Below are 21,689 nucleotides of genomic sequence, written 5' to 3' on the forward strand. Positions count from 1 at the left end.
AGTCTTTTGGTGACTTCTAAATGCAGAAGTCAAGGTACAACTAGAAGTCAGTGGTTTAGAGGTTTTCAGAAGCTGCCAAAGAAAAGGCTGCGTGCAAGTCCTATTCTTTCTTTGGTCTGGGTAGGGCCTCTCTATTTTGCTGTCCCAGACAGCTGCCCTTTAATGGTGCATGATGACTATTTGGTGTTTCTTTCTCTCCCAAGCTACAGACCTTGAGAGCAGAAAAGAGGAGCAGCAGCCCCTCTGCTGCATCGTAGCAACAGGTGTCTACCCAACTTTCTGCATCACAGATGCCTGCTCAGCAGGGAGTGCCAGCGGTATCAGCATGTTGCACCTCTGGAAGCTCTTTTCCTTGGACACACTGAATGAATACTTGGAGCATGACCCGACACCCAGAGAGCTCACCTACAGAGTTCCCACAAGGCACAGGTGAGACAAGAAGATAGCTCAGATGATCTGTCAGTCCCACACATGAGTCAGAGGTGCTGTGGCTGTTGGCTTGTGTTGCAGCTCACTCCTGCATGGCACTCTTATTCCATCCTAGCCCCTGCAGGCAGTTGCTTGCCTCTGTTCCTCTGCTTACCCTCCCTAGGGAGGAGCCACAGAAACAAAGAATAATTTAATTTAATGGCAAGTGACCTCTAAAAGTCTCTGGTCCAACTCCTTGCTCAAAGCAGGGACAAGTAGATCAGGTTGCTCAGGGCCTTGTCCAGTGCGATGCCAAGTGTCTCCGAGGATGAAGAAATGGCAGCTTGTCTGAGCACCTGATTCTAGTGTTTGACCACTTTCACAGTAAAAACTTTTTTTCCTAGTATCTGATCAGAATATCTTGTGTTGCAACTTGTGCAGCTGCTGTCCTGAGCCTTGCTTCATAGTGCTGAACAAACCCAGGTCTCTTAGTCACTACTTGTAAGTAATGTGCTCCAGCCCCCAACCATCTTGGTGGCCCTCCACTGGACTTGCTCCAGTATGTCAGTGACTTCCTTGTACTGGGGAGCTAAAAAGAAGCCTCAGCTAAGCAGAACTCTCGTGCCATTCTCTCTCATTTGGCATATATAAAAGATGTTTTGGAGAAAACCAAAGGGCCTCCCTTAAGCCCAATATCCTTTCTCCCAAAACATAAGGCCAGGACCATAAAGTCAGAGAAGAATTATACAGAAGGCAGTGTAGAATGATCCTTTCCCCTGTCATGCCCTGCCAACCATTCTTCCTGTCTCAGTGTAACCTCTCCTTTCTCTCCTGTGCCTAGCACATCTTTGACCCCTCCAGTGTACACCCCTCTCCTGCTGGATTTCAACTTTGCAGCTGCCCCAATAGGCGCAGAGCCTACCCTTGTGATGCTCCTGCTGGCAAACAAGGGTGTAGTGCCTGTGGAGTGGTAAGTTGTGCTCGCTGGAGCTCAGACCTCTGGGGTCTGTCTGGGGATATGGAAATGCTCACAGGGGCCATAAGACCGTTGCAAATTAATAGGGTGGATTTTGTAGGTGTGGCTTGTGTTCTGGAACTGTGACTGAGATCTATCTGTTGCTGGGTCTGGGTGGGGAAGCAAGGAAAGGCAGAGAGTTCTGCAAATGAGACCTGAGGAAAAATTATGTGTCCACCAGCTGGGCTAAGTGTGGTTGGACTGAATGTGCTGACCATGGCCCCAGGGAAGCTTTTTGTCCCTGTTGCTGACTAGCTGACTGTTCCCTAGGGCCTTCCTGTTTCCTTCTGATCAGAAGATGGACATGGAGCACTGGGCAGAGGATGCGGAGTTTAGCCCCCATGAGCTGCATCAGATGAGAATTCAGGATAACCAGCTCTTCAGTGTTTCTCCAAAGTCAGGGAAACTTCTTCCAGGACAGGAGGAATCTGTCCAGCTCACACACAGGTGACAGCAACTACCTGTACTTTAGAGCGTCATGCTGTGTGCCAGGACAGCACATGCCATCAGTCTCCCCTGTGTTTCCATGCCAGATCCTTTCCCTTCACATGCCCCTTGCCCAGAGAGATTGGGCAAGTCAAAAGTCCCTGTGTCCAGTTTCTGGGCCCTACAAACCTTGTCTTCCTCAGGGGAATGTTGTTAATATTCTTTAACACTGCAGTGCAAAAGGCATTTAGTATGACATTCTTGGGTCACTGATCTGCCTTGACCTGACAGTTGAGGAGGTGAACAAGATGCTGCATTTCCTGCGGTTTTGATTATATGGTGATACTCTTATTTTTGTTATCAGCTAGAGCTGCTAGCCCTTGTGTGCCTGTGGAGCATACAAAAAAAGCTGAACACCTCCCCTTTCACAGCAGAGCTGATCTGAGAAATGCTGGCATTTCAAATGGTGTTGGCCTAGAAACTTGAGTCTCTAAATTGGTGTATGACTAAAATCAACATTGCATCACTCATTCCCACCCAAACACAACTGTCCCCCTCCCTCTCTGTGGCCCTTACGCAACAGTGACTCTTTAGCTGGGAAGTGAATTGTCTCTAATGCACTGTGTGACCCTGATTCTATTCACCCTGGGCACAAGGTTGGTTTCTCATGTTTTCCTTGGTTTCTAATGTTTTCTTCTCTTTCCTCTTGCACCGTTAGGCATGATTTCATTGGCACCGATCATCTCCCTGTCCTGCTGAAGGTTTCCTATGGCCATGAAATTCTGGTAAGGTAGCAAGTATCTCTTGCTTCTGTTTGCAGAACAGCAGCAGGTAATTACAAGTTGTTTTCCCCAGAAGCTGCATGGCATGCAGGGGCTGTGGCCTCCCTCTGGGATCTGCACTGGCCAGGCAATAACGCAGGGCCAAGCAAAGACATAAAACCAACATCCTGACAAACTCGTGGTTCCAGCACAGTGTGATGTGGCAGAGCACTGCCTAAATGGCCCTTGAAGGTAGCATCTCCTGGTTTCCCCAGCAAGAGGATATTCTTTTATTGATATTATTAACCTTTTTATTGGCGGTATTAGTGCAGAATTGCTTCCTCCTCCAAACCAACTCCAAGTCCAAAACAGCCCTCCTGACTTTTACAGTCCCTGCATGTTTTCCATGCTCAAGTGTATCTAAAGGACAGGATTTCTGTGCTCGCTTCCCTGCATTTCATTTGCCTCATCTTGAGTTCTTCCACACAGTGATCTTGGAGTCCAGCTCTGCAGCCCATCTGACTTTTCTCTCATAGGCAGCTTTCCTGAATCTTTCCATCTCATCAGCTCTCTATGCTCTTCAAAATCCCTTGGAATGTGCTTTTCTCCAAAAGTACCACCTGCCCTGGCTGTGGTTTGGGGACACACATGCTGGCAAAGGGTTGGCAGAGCATCCTCCAGCTCTGGAGGTATGGAGGCAGCTGCTCCCAGGCCCAGAAGGTACTCCCTGGTTGGTTGTTCCCACTGCAGCCCTGATGCCTTTGTCCACCCACTTACTCCTCCTTGCCAGTGGTGGAGGATCTTCCTACTCATTCTTCCTGCTTCACTGGTTGATTAAAGCATCCCAGAGCTGATCTGTGGTGTTTTTTTCCTGAGCACTTCCTCAGGCTTGGAACTAATTTCTCTCCCCCTCTCTCAAACTGTCAGTTAGAGTCAAAGTCACCTTGTGCTCTGCCAGGCACAGCTCATGCCCGGCTGAGCCTTCCTGTCTGTCTCTGAAGTTTCCTATGAGACCATTGTGTTCACACATCTCTTTTATTTTTCTTTTCTTTCAGGACTGTTGTCAGCTGAAAATCCAACCCTTTGACCAAGCTGTTCAAACAGTGGCTTAACTGTGCCTTCCCTCAAAGCCCTTGGACAGGCTCCCTGTGCTCTGCCTGCCTGGCACAATCCTGAGAGTGGATGTGAGCATTTCACCAGCTGGCCAGTGAGGGTATAGGCTTTGGAGCACCCGAAGCCTATAGAGCACATATTGTTTCTTGCCACATAGCCAGTGACTTTTGTAGCTACCAGAGGCCACCACCCCTACCTCATGCTGTTGCGGTAGAAGGGTCTTAAAAAGTATAGGAGTCCCTGGGGATGATAAAAGATCCTTGGGAACATTGGAGCTCTGGCAATAGGAGCTGCAGAGGCCAATCCAGAGACCTGGAGCAGTGCAGATGGTCACAACCTGCAGGGATGCACAGTGCCAGTACTGAACTGCTAATATCAGAAAGTAGGAGTGGAAGAGGCTCATCCTTCTGCAGAGAGGGCAGCTGTGGGGCTGAACACAGTGGGCCTTCTTTCCTTTCAGTCATGGCATGAAGAGCACAGAGCTGTCAGCCCCCTGTGTGCTCACATGTCAGGGTTGAACAGATCCTCACCTGGGAATCTGGTGAAATGCACAGAACATATGCTAACCTTAAGGAAAGCAAATACTGTAATGTCACCCCACAAGTGAAGTTTTAGAAATTTGAAAAAACAACAGTAAGCGAGGTGGAGACCATTGGGCTGGGGTATTGCCTGGTCATTCTGATAAGTTCCAAATTGCCTGGCTTCGGAGTGGTGATGTTAATCAGCTGCAGGCCAATGTTTAACTTTTTTTGGGGGGTCCATATTCACCTCTGTTATGGTTCTACCCACGTGGACAGATTTTGATGTCCCACTCCGCTGCTTCCACAAGAGTCTGTCTGCCTCATCTCCAGCTCCCTCCCCATTACTCCTATACTCCATGGCCAGCTTTCAGTCCTGTGATTACTGGATTTATAGATGCTCTGAAGGACCCAAACTGGTTTCCTATTGGCAATTTCTTTTGGCTGCAGGATAAAACTTCTGGAGGACTTGTGTGTTTTCCACTTCCTTGTGCAGGAGGAGAACAGCCTCCTGCTGCCTCATACTCTCACAGGTTGTCCTCTGCCTCATCACCATAGCGTGCCTGTAAGAGTGCAGCTGCAACCTTGTTCTCAGAGCTCCAGGGTTGTTTGGCCAGGCAGAATCTGCAGCCCTCAGCAGTTTTAGTAGGAAAAGCCCAGCTAGCTGCAGGTGTCGCAGGATGAGGTAGGCTGGTTCCCAGAACTCTCTGGAGACAATGGCTGGATCCCAGGGAGAATCCCTGAGCACACAGGATCCATAAACTGGAATTGCTTGCACTTCACTTCATAGCTGCTAATTAAATATTGTGAGATGTCACCTGCAGCACTCTGGGCAGCTCTGCTCCCTCTGCTCCCTGGCAAATCCTCAGCATCTCTCTCCTCTCATGCTGTAATTCATCGCTGTGGGACAAAGTGTGCACTCTGGAAGGAGAACTGATTGCAGCAAGATCTCACTTATCCATTCGTCTCCCTTTAACTGCTAGTCCTCTAATTGTCACAAGCTGTGTCTATGGAAACTGATGACAGTTTTTCCTTGGTAGTTGTGGTCTGGTGGAATCCAAGGTGGCTTTTTGGCCCAAGTAATATAAATGGGTGTTACACTCCCAAAGATTGGGAAGGTTCCTGTCTCTTCTCCCCTTGCACTTTGAAAGTGTCAGCTCTTGTCCTCCTATTTCACTTCATCTGGCTTGCTCAGAGGCTCTCAGGCAGCTGAATGCTCATATAAGGCTTTGGAAAGACCCCATGCAGGCCCTTGTTAGTGTTGTATTTCTAGTCCTCTCTCTCTCTCTCCACCTTGCTTATGGAGCTGAACTGGAGTGGGTTGTTTTGGCGGAATAGGCATTCTCTGCTCAGCTGATACAGTATCTCCTGCAGGTGTCTGTCCGAGGCATCCACCTGCCATTGCAAACATCCTCTCTATTTTCTGCACATGGACTTGAAAAATAGCCATGCTTTAGGCTTAGCTAATTGTGAATTGCAGCAGTTTAGCTCCCTCTGGCCCATACAGAGACATTACTATCTCTTTGACTGCTTTGCAGCCTCTGCTTCAAGGCAAATAGCTCAGGAGTGCTTTGTGGTGATCCTGCAGGAAATCATGCATCATGACACATTTCCAGCCTGTTGGAAATTCTGTCAAAATGCAGAACTATGTGTCTCTTCCTTTCCATGAAATAGCTCTATAAATGTCACTTTGGTTGAAGTACCTGGCTGCTACTTTGCTAGCAGGATACTGTTGATCATTACTTGAATTCAGCTGGGATCTTCTTGCAGCTTTTGGACTGTTAGACACATTCTTGGAGCAGGATGTCCTCCAGAGGGAGGATATCCAGATGATCCCTTCCAAGAGGAGGCCATTACTTACCTAAACCCCTGCCTTTCCAAAGGATTTGGCTGTTACAGCTGCACACTCTCCTATGCACAGTCCAGACGCTTTCATTCATGGAGAATTTCTACCATATACTTGTAAAGAGAAGCACCGAAGCTGGTGCCTGACATAGAGAGAAAAGTACCTTCTCTCTGAAACAAGCTGCAAACCTTTCAGAGAAAAGCCAACAGTTGAATAGGCTCTCCATCTCCTTGTTTTTTTCTAGGACACACTGTGCTGGTATTATCAACTTAAATTCGTAATGTGTTGCTCTGGACTTGCCACGTCCTTCAGAATCTTTGTGCAGTTGTCAGTGATGGGGCCAAGGCCCTGTGAGAAAGTAACTGTGTTTCTTTCCACTGTAGCTGAACTTCACCGGCATGACAGTGAAACAGGACCAGCCCTACGTTCATTTTGCATCCACTAAGCACCTCTTTGCACCCATTGCCATTGGGACCTCCCACCCCCCCACACAGGTGAGTATCCTGGGGCCCAACCCAGGAGCAAGCAGAGGGAGTGACATAGTGTTACTGTGTCCCAAAGACAGGCAGTGTCTGAAGCATTTCCCAGGAAACAGAATGGCCTTCACAGGAAACCATCACAGCAAAACCTTAAGACTTGTACTAGGCAGAGCCTAAAAATGGCTGCTGGGATGGCAGCAGGCAAAATACCTCTCACCATCTCCAGTTTTACATGATTTGGCATTCACTCTAGCCAAATGCTTATGAGATGTGTTGGGCTGCTACCCTATTCTCTTGCATTGGATCTGAGTGAAAACTTGTCTAGCAGCTCCAGGCACTCTGGCATAAATCCTAATTAGTTTTTTAGTAAATTAATTAAACTCCCTTAAACACTTAGCAGAAAAGGCAGCTTTGATTCTCTTCTGCCTAATTTACTTGGGAAATTCAAGTTTGAATTGAATTAAGATCACTTTGAGTTGTTTTCCATTTCAAGTAATCCGCTTTATAGTGATCCCTTTAGCTGATTTGTATTCATTTTCTCCCAGACTGAATTTGCAGGGCACCAATTGGAACAGCACTGTAGTTAACAATGTACATGTATGGTGACAAACCTTCAGCACAGGCTCCTATCAGAGCCTCAGTGATAAATCCCGACACCATAAGGTCTCCTCATTCTTGGGAGACAAGCTGCCTAATTAATTATTAATACTTATCAGAGTCCTCTGGGGAAGTGTTAACTAGTTGAACTTGAGCACAGCATAATAAGCATTGCTCTCTCTGACTCACTTCAGATTTATGAACTCTACAATGGTGGCTCTATGCCTGTGATATTTGAAGTTCAGCTGGACAACATCGTGAGGATCCAAGATGAGAATTTTCAGCATCCTGTGTTTGTCTGCCTAACTCCCAGGGGAGAAATCCCCCCCGGCACAACAGGCTGCATTGAGTGGATCTTCTCACCATTGGAAGCTAGAACGTACTTGGTGAGAACTAGTGACTGCCAGAAACAGTTTGTTTCTGTTGTGTGACTAAAATTCTTTGGATCTTTTACTGATGTCCATGTCATGCTACAGCTGAATTTAGCTCCATTCCTCCAAGAAGCAGAGACTTGAGAGCAAATGGGTAGCTGGTCTGCCCAGGAAATGGAGCCAATAAATTGTTATAAGTTTCTTCTTCCCAAGGAACAGATTTCTTCCACAACCCAGTCATATTTTTCAAGGATCAAATAGTGAATGGGGTTATATACAGTATCTGATCAGATCTGTGGTTCATTGTTGACTTCAACCAAAGAAACTGAAGTCGGTGTCTTTTATCATTGCAGTGTACTCTGCTGCAGCCCTCTGGCAACAGCCTTCCCCAGGCCCTCTGTCCTAGGCTGCAGCAAGCAAGCAGAGCCCGAGCTGGAGCACTACTTATTGCCCCACTCTGTGGTGGATGCATGGAAAGACAAATAAATTGAATTTTAAAACTCCAGCCTTTGCTCCAAGAGGGAGTCCCTGCTCATCTCATACAGTAACTGGCTAATTGTCTACTTAACCAACTTTCTCGGGTTAACAGGGAAGGTCAAGGCCTAAAAGAACAAAAGAGACTGAATTTCTTGCATGTGGTGTATTTAGACCAGTCCGTTAGCAAGTATACTACTTTATTGCACATCTCTCCTAAATATGATTCTGTGCTTAAAACTCTTATCTTGTCCAAGGCAGGTTGATATTCCCATCCACATCCTGGGGGGTGAATCAGCTCTGATCACCTTCCAGGGAGTAGGCTATGATCCGAATACCATAGGAGAGACTGCCACATACAGCGAAGTTTTGTCTCCTTCAGTCTTTCCAGGTTCTACCAAGCTAACTGTGGCTGGGCAGGTAAGTCCAGGTATGCTGCTATGAGCTATATGATCAGTCCAGAAATGTGTGAGAGAGACTGAAATATGCAAGTGGTCCCATACAGCAGTAGCCTGTGTTGCAGAAGAGTTCATTTGTCATGAGATAGAGCAAGGTATTTCCCTTCTAGTAGGTCATCTAGAGCCAAACTCATAAAAGCAGTTGTTCTGAAAGGTGTCTTCCTTCCAGTTAGCTGCTTCTGCTGCCATTAGAACCAAACAGGCTTTAGGGTTTGTTAATCTTCTGAATTTTCTAATAAAAGTTACCCCTCATCACAGCTACTTTTGTCATTTGCACCTACAACAGCTTTTTCTTTAGTAACAAATTCACAAAAATAACATTATACTCCTGACATACTCTATGAGGGCTTGGCCGCCACCATTTCACAGCCAAACTCCAGTGATGCATAACCTGAACACAGACTGCAGTATGGTCACTAATTCAGGCACATCCCAAGGAATGCACTTGTTCAACCTGTTGTTGGCTCAGCAGGAACTGGCCAGAGCTGGCCTGCCAGCCTGGACAATCTGTTGTTAAACTCAGCCACCGATCCCAGCATAGTGAATCAGCATTAAACAGCATTAGCAGAGGAATACTCCAGGGAGGAAAAGGATTCATCCTATGTGACTTTAACGTGCCCACCTTGGAGCCCAGCCACAGCCACATATGCTTTTTGGCTTCCAACAGGGTGATTACATTTCTGGTTACAGCAAAGAGATGATTAAAAACCTGTCTTAAGCAAAAATGCCCTTCCACAAGGCTCTGTTGTCTGTAACCAAGAGTCATTAGCTTCTCTAATGATCAGTGTAATTAATTAGAGTTTGTACTGTGCCTGGAAAATCGGACAGACTAGTAACATACTAGTAGCAAGATGCAGGAGGGAAGTTTCCCAAAACTTGCATGCGTGTTGATGATTATGTTGCACAAGTACGCACCTTGTGTGTTTGCCAACTGAAGTAGGAAGAGGCCTGGATTGCAAGTACTGTAGAGACAATGTGGGCACTACTGGTACTCTCTACTCCTGAGATCCTCTTCTGCCCCAGCACCAGCGTTATTTGTTGCTTACTCCATCCCACTGCAGCAGGGCTGTCTTCTTGCTCTAAAGAGTCATTGCAATGAAAGCAAAAATGAGAGAAATATAACACTCCTCCAAGTTGTTATGGTAAAGGTAACTGACATATTATCTATGAATTGCTGGATTACTTAAAGATGTCTGTGTGACTGCCCCTCCCCAATGGCCACATCTTGTCTTCATTTCTTGCTGCTCCTCATGGTTTTTCACTTTGCTTCCTGCAGGCAGCCACCTTGTCACACAGCAGGATTTGCTTTGGAAATATCCCAGTCTGCACCAAAGCCAGTCAACTTGTCTTTCTCAACAGTATCTCAAAGAGCAAGGCTGTTGTGTTTGCCTGGCAGATAAGCACCTGTAAAGACAAGAGGGTGAGTCCTTCTTTCTCCTCTGCAGCCTTCTTGCCCATCTCTGTTGTGCCATGAAATGACCTAACAACTCCGTTTTCAACCAGACACTCAGAAATTAGTGGGAATTGACTTTTGTAGTAGCTGATAAAAGAAAAGGGCACAGAGAAGCAAAGGCAAGGGTTAGGATAGGGGGAAAGATAGGAATTCAGAAGGGGACTCTGATGACTTCAGTGAGGATACTTGAACCTGGAACTACAGGCTGCAGTAATGCATCTCAGGACCCTGTCTACCAGCAAAGTCCATGATTGTTCTTTGAATACATCAGCTGCATCTGTCTCATGCAACATATGTCTGAGAAGGGGAGGGTAGAGAATTCCCAGTCCTGTGTTTCCTGCACAGAGAAGGCATGTAGGAGGTCCCAGGACAGTGAAACAGCTCCTCTGTGACTTATTGTTTGTTTTGTTTGGGGTTTTTTTTGTTTTGTTTTTTTTTTTTCCAGGTGTTGCATATTGCTCCAGAGTCAGGAGTTGTGCAGCCTGGAGAGAGCATCCCCTGCTTCATCACACTGCAGCCTTCAGGGAGTGCCTCCTTCTACAGCACAGAACTGGTGTGTGAGGTGAGACCCAAGAGGTATCTGTGTGTTACCATCACCTGGGCATGTCACCACAGTTCCCAAATGCCTGACCCCAGCAGTCAGCTGCCAGCAGCTTCCATCTGAAGGAATCCTCTGCTCCATAATGCTGGCCAGCACTTTCTCTCCCTCTCCTGCCACATGAAAAGGGAGTGAGCTTCTGGCTGGGACCTCCTGGAAGGGAGGAGTTGGTGACAGGCCTGAACTGGAGCCAGAGACTGTTATCTGCAGCTCCCTTCTAGCCCTTCTCCCTCCAATCATGGTTGGCTTCACAGATATACATCCAGGAGTCCCTGGTTCAGTATGAGAGGGACCTGCGGGAGTGGGAAAAAGAGAAGGAGCGGCAGGCTGTGGAATTCACCATCACAGAGAAGGACCTTGGGACTAAAAGGAAGCCAAAGTCACCTGCATGGGTAAGTGCTGCCAGAACTTCACACCAGCTTAGCTCAGTTTAGAAACAGCAGCTGATGTCAGCAAGAAATGTTCTTTAAGAAAATGTAGTCAAGTTAATGAGAGGACATGAAGCTCAGATATACTCAAGATCTCATAGCTGGTCCGTGGATAGTGGAAAATAAAATCTTGGTTTCTAGTCAAGAATCACCTTACAAACTCTGAAATTACTAATGATCATTTGAAATTTGGAAGTGCATGAAAAGCCTTAGGAAAAACAAAGCCAGTGGCTCTGGAAACCGGTGGTTGGATTCTTAACCGTGAATAAACACTGGAGAGAAATACGTAACTACCAGTAAGAATGTGGCCTGACTGAAGAATGGGAGGATGAGATCATTTACTCTCATCTGGGACAAAGTTAAACAAAATCCTGGAGTCTTGTTCTGCTCCATATCTTTCCTACACAGCAATTTCTCTTTTTTTTTTTTTTCTTTTTTTTTTTTCTTTTCAGAGGTCATCAGTTTCTGCTGAGACAGAAAATCTTCCCGAATCCTCAGCTGTGATCAGGAAATACAAGGTAAATCAGGCCTGTCTCACCCATAGTAGAATCAAACTGACTGCTTTAGAAAAAAGGCAGATGCTGGATATCACAGCGTGGGAGCCTGAGCACAGAGCACAGCAGGATTTGTAGCTTCAAGGCTTTGGGAGACAGACTGTTTGGAGGAAGCAGAAGAATCAGACTGTCTGGCTGTGTCCTGTGGGCAGTAACTTTCCAGCTGAGGTGAATGGGAAATGAAATTGGAACCAAATGTGCACCCATGACTAGAGAAAGGGGGAAAGGTTTCAAATAAGCAGAAAAGATGCACACAGGCAGGACGGTACCTGGCCTGGTTTCACGCTGGGGCCACAATGGAATGTGTGCCATGATGGAAAGCAGCAGGACCCTGGTGTGACGTAGTGCAGACTTTGTCCTCAGCACTACAAGAGCTGTGCTCTGTGCCTTGAGAGAAGCTGCAGGCAGGAACTGCCTTGATTTAAGTGCATGGAAAGCTTTAAAGCTCAATTTGCCCAGTTCATCTTTGTTTCCCCCTCAAGTTTGCACAACTGTGTACACTGTTGGAAAAGACAGCAGTGGTGGCCAAGGGGTGAGACAAGGTCCCAGTGAATGCTCTACAGGACTGCCTGGGCCCAAAGGCAGAACCATGCTGCATCTACAGCCATCAGCAGGACACGCTGTGGGAATGACAGGCCTTGTGGAGAACCAGCTAACCCAAGACATGGAAGGATTAAGGGGAGCTGACATGAGGCTGGGCCTTAACAGACGGACTCAGCTAGGAGATGCAGCTTGTTCTCAGGCCTGCCACCATTGCAAGGCTGTAGCAGTGCCCCTGGGACCCTGCATAGTGCCTCCACATGCCCCGCACTGCCCCGTGTGAAGGTGGCAGCTCTAGCTTGGACTGTTTGCCCTGTGCTGTTAGGTGTGATAAGTGATGCAGGTTGAGGCGTTCTCTGGGTTGAACATAAGTATGGCTGGAGAAAAGTAAAACCAGTCTCATTTAGTCCTCTAATCCTAGTGACAAATTTGGAGCTTGCAGTCACCTGCTGTGTCTGTGTCAAGAGCGGTGAAGGCCTCTGGCCTCATTCTCAGAGGTTGGAGAGCTATGTCTCAAAGGTCGCTGAAGTCCTGTGATGCCTGAGGTCTTATACAGATCTGAGTGGTGTCCTCCTGGCCCACGCTTCTGGACTGCTCCTGCCCTAACAAGCTTCCCTCACACTGACTGCTGGTAACGCAACCCCAAACCAACCCATATAGTGTGGCTGGAGTCAGTTCCTGGTTTCCTTCCAGTCTTGGGGGATAATTTCCCCATGCATTCCTGCACATCCCTTCTCCCACAGCACTCCCAGTGTGTTCAGAAGAGCAGAGGTGCTCTCCCAGAGTTCCACAGGGATGAATCGGAGTACAACAGCTCTGAGTGTCCTGGGAGGACCCTGAAGTCCTGCTGGCACTCAGGGCTGGCACGCTAGGTAGTGAGGAGGGGGCAGACCTGATTTCCAGCATGGCTGCTTATGCCTGATAGCGGTACTGCAGTGCTAAAACCATTTGGACACTGTCTCCTGTCCAGAATCTGGTGGCTCTGGCTGCTGGGCTTTCTAATTCTCATGCCTGTGCTCACACCTACACCAGCCTACCTGTAACCAAAGGAGCAACTAAGTACCTTCCATTTTTTTCTCTCCAACAGACATTACCCCCTATTAAAAACCACCCTATGCCCAATCTGCCAGCTGGACACTTTCAGAGGAGACTGCTGTTGGACAAAGAAGCCAGCTGGGCATGGGTCAAACCAGAGCCTCCCAAGCCCATTCTCTTACACCTTGGTGTGACAGCCAGGTCCTACTCTATTGAGGACTTCTTCAGCAACTTCACCTCAGAGTTCCCCAAATACTTCTTGTCCCGGTAAGCGATACAGCTTTTTGGATTGGCCTCTTCATCTGAGCCAGGGCTGCCCATGCTGTGATATGCACTGAACTTGGAGCTGACCTCTGATCCTCTCCAGTGCCTCAGTATTAGAGAGGAGTTGCCTTGCTTTCCCCAGCATTAGCTGACATGACCTGTTCTGTTCCTCCCTTAAAAGGCAGATACTGTTGGAGCTCAGTGCTCCTCTCTTACGGCAATGTCCCTGCTGCTGGCACAAATTCAGCAGTTCCCATTCCTCCCCTGGTTCCCTGCACCAATCCCTGCTTGCCTGCAGAGCTGCTGCTCAGCCACGGGGATGCAGGTCTGTGTTAGTTGTGTTCGGTAGTGCTGTCACTGATGGAACGACTCCTTCCTTCCCAGCCCCTTCAGCAACCAGCCCTTGGAGAACAAGTTTGTGGATGGAATTAGGGGCAGAGACAGGATGGACATGGACCCCAAATGGCTGTCCCTGGCTGCTGCTTCCAAACAGGAGTTGCAGATAGTGACTGACATACTCACAGGTGTTATCAGGTGCGTGTCCCTTCACCCTCAGCCACTTTGGATCACCTGTTCTCCCGGGGAGTGCATGCAGCATGGCCAGCCGCTGCTGATCCCAGAGGAGTCTGTGCACTCACATTGCACCAGGACAGGGGATCCAGCCTGCCAAAGGCTGCCCTGGGGACTATGAGCCCAAGAGTCCTGGTGTGACAGCCAAAGGCAGGGTCTTGCTCCACAGCTGGGAGCTGGGCACATCTCTGCATAGTGAATAGTGTCACTGCCCAGCAACCAGGGCACTCTGCCTCCCATGGTCTTGGGAACAGGCTGCATTTGGATTCTCCTAATTTGTCTGTCAGCTGCAGAAAGGTAAAGAACCAATGCTGCGGAGGCAAAGGTAGTTTCCTTAGCTCAAGCCATTTTGCTGCCTCCCTTGGGCCCAGAAAGCAAGAAAGGACAGACTAAACACATCAGTGAGAGTTTTCCTCTGATTTGTAGTGTCTTGTAACGATCCTTTGGGGTCATACAGATATCTGATTTGCTGGGACTCATCCCTTGTTTTTCTCCTCCCAGAGGCCTCTTGCAGAACAGCCAGTTCCATGATGCAGTGAGAAAAAGCCTGAACGAGCCCATTCCATATTTCTCCCAGTTCCGGTGTGCAGAGCTCCAGGACAGGGGACAGTGCTCCATGGTCCCCTCCAGGGTCTCTCCTTCCCCATATCTTTACCCTGAGAAGGATGGAGAGAGGAAAGAAATGAGGCAGGAATCCTCTCCCAACTATGATTTGCTGGAGTCTTCAGAGATTTTGCACCACGAGCAGTTGAGGGAGCAGAAGGAGATGATGAGCAGGTGAGGAAGAACTCACACATAAAAGGTAAGAGCTGCACAGGCAGGGCAGTCGTGGCAGCACGCTGCCTGTCCAGAAATGCATTTCTCCTTCTGTCCTGTGGCATTTCTGCTGTGGTGTTCTGGGTGCTCTGGGTGGAAATCGACACTAGCCTGCTGCACCACCCCCTCCCGAGTGCAGGTTTGTGAAGAGCACAGCTTTGCTGTGTCTTGGGGTTGAGCCCTGGGCAGTGCCAGGATGCTGGTGGTGAGTGAAGTCTGCTTTATGCTCAGACAATTTTGGCTGTATTAGACATTAGAGTGCAGTGGGTGCTTTTATTTTTTACTGCAGTATTTCATAACTTTGCCTTTGCTGTGGCTACACCTTTGCACACTGCTACAGGCCACAAGCATATGCACAAATACTAACTACAGCACAGCTTGGAGGGAGAAACCAGTGAAACCACAGTTACCCAGCTCTGTCCGAGGTCATGGCCTGATGCCAACTGGTAGCAGTTCTGAGAGGAGGGTCAGCACCCACATTGCTCAAGTCTGTGGTTCACTGGCCTCAGTGTGTAGGAAACAGTGTGTGCTCCACTGCTGTGCCTGATGTGTCCTGGGGGGAGTCACAGCAAGCAGCGGGCCTTATCTCTTTTCTGATAACTGTCCTCTGCCTGTACTTTTGTCCCTCCAGGCAGCTGGCCTTTGGGAACCTGGTGGAGCTGGTGCTGGAAAACACGCTGCAGAACATCCTGATTGAAGCCAGTCGTGGAGAGGTGGTGCTGACAGCCCGGCCCAGAGTCATTGCTCTGCCCCCCAGCCCTTCCCGAAGGTAGCAGAGTGTATCTGTGCTATGGTGGGGGACAGGACCTGTCCTTATTATGTCAGGCTGAAGCATAACCCATTTTCTAGACTACATGGATTAGCTGGATCGCTGCTTATCAATGCCAAGGCTGCCTGTGCCAAAAGAGGGAATCCACTCCCAAAGCCTCTGCCGCTTCTTGGCTCATCCTGAGCCTCAGACCAGAGGTGGACACGCTACAGCCCTTCTGTGAGCCTGAGGCCATCATGCAGCTCTGAGACAGGGCCCCATGAGTGGATGGCTGGCAGAAGGGGCTGGCCTGTGGCACTGGAGAGCCCAGCACAAGGAGGGTCTCTCGGGAAACATGGTCAAGCTGCAGGCAGCACAGCTTCTGACAGCAGAAAGGGTGCAAAGCAATCGTCGTTCATGATAATGGGGGATCTAGTTAGCTGGAAGGTGGCACCAGTGGGGAGGCAGATCTAGGGCTTTGCCCCAGCTTGGGGAGAAGGGCAGGGAGATGGGATTGAGGGAGGATGGGAGAGGGTTGTTGGATGGGGATGTCATCTGCAGAGCTGCAGGAGTTTTGTCTAGATAGACATGAGTGTTCCCTGTGATCCCTCAGGGAGGGAGGATTGCCTGGGGGGAGGCAGCAGCAGGCTGCACTCTCCCCACCCCAAAAGCAATCTCTTCTTCTTTAGAATCACCAATCCAGCACCCCCATCCTTGCGAGAATAGCTGCTGGGCACTGTGCTGCTTGAGTTCTTCAAACACATCAACTCTCTCCACTCTTCATTCTATCCCTGTGATGTCCAGAGCAGCTCTGATCTTTCTACACCATGACCTGAGCTCAGCATGCTGGCTACTTCTGAGGAGCTATGTCCTGATTATTTCCTCAGTTCCAATTTCAATCCTCTGGTGACTCCACATCAGAGTTCATGAGATCTCTCCTCTCTGTGGCTGGCCACATCATCAGAGACGAACCTCCCTGCGCTTTACAGGGAGCATATGAACAACCTCTGTGACTGTTCCCACAGCTCCCAGTCTGTTCCAGCTGGGAGAGGAGACAAATCTGCTTGGAAATGTAGCTGAGGAAGGACTGACAGCTGGGCATTGAGGTGCTGAGACCATGCTGACATAAATAGGACACAGGTACTGAATCCTCCTCCCCTCCTTGCTCCAGTGGCTGCTGCAGGTCCCATGTACAGCGACCCAGCCCAAGAGCAGCTGTAGCACCATCTAGCACACTCGGCAGCCCAATAAAAGGAGCTTGGCCTCTGGGCACACAGACACACCGTTGTGTAACATGTAATCCATGCATCTGGGTCTGGGAGCACGCCGGAGGAGCTCTCCCCTTTCCCAACTGCAAGGCTGTCACCTGGGGAAGGGGAAGCCTTTGAGCCTTGGCCTGGCGCAGGGGTCGGGCAGGCTGCAGGAGGGCGTCACTGTGAGGGAGCCGGGTGTGTCACAGCCGGGAGGTGGCACTGTTAGTTGTGAGGAATCCCAGGTGCCAGCGCGGAGCTGGGGCTGGTGCTGGGCACTGCTGGCCTGCTCCCTGGCAGAGGCTGCTGGCAGAGGCTGCAGGTGGGCTGTGCCAAGCAGTGAGGCTAGGTTTGCAGCATCTCCCGTCTTTGCAGCCTACGCTGGGCTCACCAGTCACCCTGCTTTGGTGGGGATGCAGCTGGTGACCCCTCCAAACCCTTCTTCCCCGTGTTTCCAGTGCCAACACCCAGCCAAGACCGGAGCTGCACCTTCTCCCCTTGCAGCCCAAAAGAAGACCATGCACAAGGAGTTGCAGAAAGCTTTTGCCCCACTTGGCAGAGGCCAGATGCCTGCTGTGCCCCGGGGGTACCGCAGCTCACCCAGCACCACCCCAGCACTCCACTCTGTGCAGGAGCCCTGCCTGCGTAACTGTTACTAAGCCCCAGGGCCGAGCTGTTCCTGTTGTCAGAGTTACAGCAAAGGCACAGCCAGCTCCTGAGCTCAGCCTGGGTGCCTGGGGCCTTCACATGGGTCCTGGATCCTGCTCATGAGAAGTGCAGACCATCTCCTCCCCCAGCCCACAGCACTCTGGGTGCCAGGTCTCCTATGTCACAGCAGCTTTTCTGTCCTCCTCTGGGCTTTGGCTGGTGCTGAACAGGTGATGGGGTACCACCTTGTTCCTCCCCAGCTCAAGGCAGCAGCAGGGACTGGCTGTTCAGTCCAGCTGGGGTGACTCTGCCTGGTCCAGGCTCCTCACAAGGGTTGGCTCACTGCAGATGCTTTGTAGTCCTGTGACAGGCTTCCCAAATGGGTAACACAGGCAGGGGCAGGAGCCTCACTATTGTCCTAAAGCAAGTTGAATCCAGCTTCCTGCAGGAGCCCAAGGGCACCCTGGAGCAGTGGAGACAGCATTAGTGAGTTTGTCCATCCCCAGATCTGCTGCATCACCTTTAACTCTGCCTTGTGGGACAGATGGGTCAACATGGGGAATGGTGTGAGTTGGTCTGCTGTAACACCCAAGAGCAAATGGATGGAGCCTGAGTGCAGACACATGCGGAGGATGATTTTTTGTCATTAAAACTCCTATCCTCCATTCCTCTCCCGTGCTGAACATGGCCCGGACCTGGAAGAAACAGAACTCACACTGTACTTACCTCTTGGAGCACTATCAGACTATTCACTTCTCCGATTAGTATCTCTCTGGTAGAAGAGAGCCCTGAGACAGTGCCTTCATCAGAGAGTGAGAGAGTCAGGGAACAGGGGTTTTGAGACCTACCTACACAGCTGAGATAGAAATCTTTCTTCCCTTGGCTCTTTGCAGGGGCTGTGAGATGGTGGTGTGTCACCTCTGTTCTAGGTCTTCTCTGGTGCCTGTCACCCAGAACCACTCTGTGCACTAAGCAAAGCTATTAGCAGCTGTCTGACACTTTTCTTCTTTTATGCTCATCCTGAGTTAAAAACCCACCAGGGATAGCCCCTTTCCCAGGTTGGGGAAAATCCTGCTTCATCCTCTCAAGCTGGGAACCAGACCCTGGCCCTGGTTTTGGAAAACATGAGCATGTGTGACCGAGCCACACACCGCTGTCCCTTTGGCAAAGGGAGTGGGAGACAGTAGCACCCCCAGGAGCTGCCGAGTGGGGAGCCCACTGCAATGCACTCACCCAGCAGCTTCAGTGCTTCCCTGCTGCTTGGATCTTGGGGTGCAGTGAAGGGTTGGCAGAGATGTACAGCACTGGTGGGGAGAACTTGTCCATTAGTAAGAGGTTGTGTTGCTACCCACTGTTGAGGGTGAAGGCAATCAGCCGTGGGACTGTAGCAGAGCCAGACCCCCAGCCCAGCTGCCAGAAGAGGGGAGAAGCCCTGTCTCAGCTAACCTCATCTGAGGTGGGAGATTGAGCTGCTTGTACTGGTTTCCAAGGATGGATTTGGTCCCTGCCCCAACACCAGCCACGTTTCTAATGCACACCCTTCTAATGAAGATACTGTAGATACGGGTTCTGTTCTTTCCCACTGTTGTTCGGGTAGTGAAGTGGGTTGGTGGCCAGGCCGGACGGGACAGGCTGCCGACAGGTATATAGCCAGTTTGAGGATGGCTGAGTGTGGGCTTGGGGGCTCCCCTCCTCCTTGTGCTAGTTATCAGGAGTGCTCAGTCATCAAGCAGTTAATGCAACACACAACAGGCCTTTTCTTCTTGGCTGTTAGTCCTGTCTCCTAGGGAGGGGTGAATGGCCTTGGGGCAGGTGGGCAACAGAAGCTATCCTGAATCCCATTAAAACATTTAACACCTGCTGAATCGTGCCATTGTCTGGGAGATAAAGGGAAGGGAACAAAGCTGCTCTTGGTCTTCCCTGCTAGGGTGTCTGCGAGGCTCTGCTGTCCCATTGCAGCTGGGGAGCCTGAATCCCCTGCAAAGACCCACTTAGTGTGGCTCTGTGTCCACGGGGTGAAGGTGGCAGTGTTGGGAGACAGTCCCCTGGGTCCCCTGCTGCAGGTGTGCACAGCCCCTGGTTGGAATCAACCCCTTCTCCCCCCATACTGAGTATTGGGTAGGAACCTGGAAAGGTCCTGCCCTGGCCAGCCTGCAGTGTCTGCGAAGGCAGGGCAAAGTCTGGGAAGCAAAAACGTGAAGATGATCCTCCCAAGGACCTGGGCAGAGCTCTGGCCTCTGACTCTTCACTCCTGGCCTCACATGTCTGAGATACAGGGCTTTGCTGGCTCAGCTGTATTGCTTTGGTATTTGAGAATAGGGACTTTTTAGTCCGTGCTCAGATCAGGCCAGGGCACAATGGTGGCTTCTGATGGACGTGAGAGGTGCTCTGATGTGAGCTAGTCGTGGGATAGTGAGGCAGCACACCCTTGGCTATTGTGAGGAGGCTGAGCCTGCCTCTGCCCGGGCCAGCTCTGCTGAGTGCATAAGCAGGGGCTCAATCCCCATGCTGCCTGCAGGCCTGCCAGGGAAGAGCATGTGCTGGTAGATGCTGCCCTGGAGATGCCAGGGTCAGGGCAGGTGGAAGCTGTTCCCTGGGATGACTGTCCCATGTGGGGCACTCTGCAAGCTCAAGGGACCTACTTTTCTCCCGTTTTCCACAGGGCAGCCCTGCAAGGGCAGTCTTTGTGGTTGGTTGGTGCATGGTGGGGCTCTACCCTTGCAGGAGAGAGGTTGGGGTGAGAGAGCATTTCTGACATAGCACATACGCTTGGAGATGTCTGCTGAAGTACAGCAGCACCAGTGTGGTGTTTTGGGGTTTTCTGGCTTCTTTGGAAAGTGGTGGGGGGGACAGCCAGGCAACTTATGGCAGGAGCTGCTGCTATGGACCTGCAGGAGCTGCTGCCTATGGCAGGGAGAGGCAGGGGTCCTGTCCAGCACATTTCCCACATGGAAAAGTGGGCGAGCCTGAGCTCCAGGGCCTGTATAGTGTCAAAAGGAGAGGAAATTGTGTTTCTTCTTAGCAGCAAAACTCAGGGCAATGGTGGTTCTGCATTTCCTTTGATGGCAGGGTGAGGATCAAGGTGACTGAGGCCAGCAGGTTGGCATCACTCCAGCACATACCTATGCCACTCTACTGGGCTGGGTGCCTGCAGGACCCCAGCCCCAGAGGCAGCAGCAGGCAGAAGGGATGGAGCCTGCCTTTCCAAATCCTGACTGAGAGGGACAAGTCTCCAAGGAGGAAGAGTTGGGTGACAGTGGCTGATAAGGAATTGCAACTATCCACTTACATTTGGGAATCCACTGCAAGCACATTCTGGCTTTGGAAAGGACAATGGTGGCAGTTTCTAAAGCATATCCAGGACCAGGATGCCCACAGCTGTCCACTGTGGGGGTAAAAGCAGTGTTACCCCCTTCCCCACCCTCAAACACACCCATCTACACAAACAAACACACCAGTGCACTTGCACAAAGGAGCTTCTCCTGGCACCGAAGCTGCACTTCATGCTCTGTTATCCAGGGAGCTGCAGGTGCCAGAGTAACCCAGAGAGATATCCCAGCTCCGGCTGGCTGCAGCTGAGACCAGCTGTCAGGGCTGAGTAACATGGCTGGGTGCTGCAGGAGTGTGTCTAAACTTCTCCTGGCCCCGCCATGGGCTCTTCACGCTGCTCCCAGAGTCAGCATGGGGGTGCCTGCACCGGTTACCCCACTGGGTAGTGACACAGCTGGGATGTGGGCGAGTGGTGTGACTCTGGGATGTGGTGACCCCACGGGAAGACATGTGTACATGGAGTGAAACACATCCTGTTCTTGCGGCTGGGTTAGGAGAGCTGGCTCTTGGCCCATGCAGCCATGCTGGAATCACTCCCAAAGAGAGCGAGCAGAGGTGATTTTGTAGAGCTCTGCTTTGTTGCCTGGCTCAGAGGTCTGTGGGCTCCTGTCAATGAAGCGTGCAGAGCCCTGGTGTGCCTAAAGAGTCTTCAGCATGAGTGGAGGGATTGGGGAGGGGGCAAAGGGGTCCTTGCCATCACTGGTACTTGGTGTTAGGCTGCTTAGGATCGGCAGTAGCTTTGCTTTCCAGCCTGGAGACCTTACTGCTCCCTCACCTTTCAGCAGCCCAAAGCATTGTGAGCAAGCAGCTCCCACGCCACAGCTGCCCAGGTAGGGTACCCCCACACCTGCCTCCCCTGACCCCCCTCCGCTCTCCCCTCACCCCTGGCTGCAAAATGAGCCAGGCAGGTGGGTGGAAAAGTGACAGCTGGTGTTGTTGCAGTGCAGGTTAATGAATGTCTCCTCCTCTCACCCCCCAGCCCCCCCCCC

At 50.4% G+C, this 21,689-nt stretch overlaps 1 protein-coding gene across 1 annotated transcript in view; it reads left to right on the forward strand.

Annotated features, from left to right (window-relative positions):
- Positions 1-16,735, forward strand: part of CFAP65 (cilia and flagella associated protein 65) — a 32,672-nt gene extending 15,937 nt beyond the window's left edge. The window contains exons 17-32 of the mRNA XM_026852955.1: positions 204-429; positions 1,250-1,378; positions 1,694-1,870; positions 2,568-2,634; positions 6,471-6,581; positions 7,358-7,549; positions 8,270-8,428; positions 9,743-9,886; positions 10,365-10,481; positions 10,772-10,909; positions 11,398-11,463; positions 13,127-13,341; positions 13,723-13,872; positions 14,410-14,685; positions 15,356-15,493; positions 16,162-16,735. Coding sequence (XP_026708756.1) covers positions 204-429; positions 1,250-1,378; positions 1,694-1,870; positions 2,568-2,634; positions 6,471-6,581; positions 7,358-7,549; positions 8,270-8,428; positions 9,743-9,886; positions 10,365-10,481; positions 10,772-10,909; positions 11,398-11,463; positions 13,127-13,341; positions 13,723-13,872; positions 14,410-14,685; positions 15,356-15,493; positions 16,162-16,198 — 2,342 coding nt within the window. The 3' untranslated portion in view covers positions 16,199-16,735. The remainder of the gene's footprint in view (positions 1-203; positions 430-1,249; positions 1,379-1,693; positions 1,871-2,567; positions 2,635-6,470; positions 6,582-7,357; positions 7,550-8,269; positions 8,429-9,742; positions 9,887-10,364; positions 10,482-10,771; positions 10,910-11,397; positions 11,464-13,126; positions 13,342-13,722; positions 13,873-14,409; positions 14,686-15,355; positions 15,494-16,161) is intronic.
- Positions 16,736-21,689: the final 4,954 nt, after the last annotated feature.

This window comes from Athene cunicularia, assembly GCF_003259725.1.
Source record: "Athene cunicularia isolate RWA chromosome 7 unlocalized genomic scaffold, athCun1 chr7_part1, whole genome shotgun sequence".
NCBI lineage: Eukaryota > Metazoa > Chordata > Aves > Strigiformes > Strigidae > Athene > Athene cunicularia.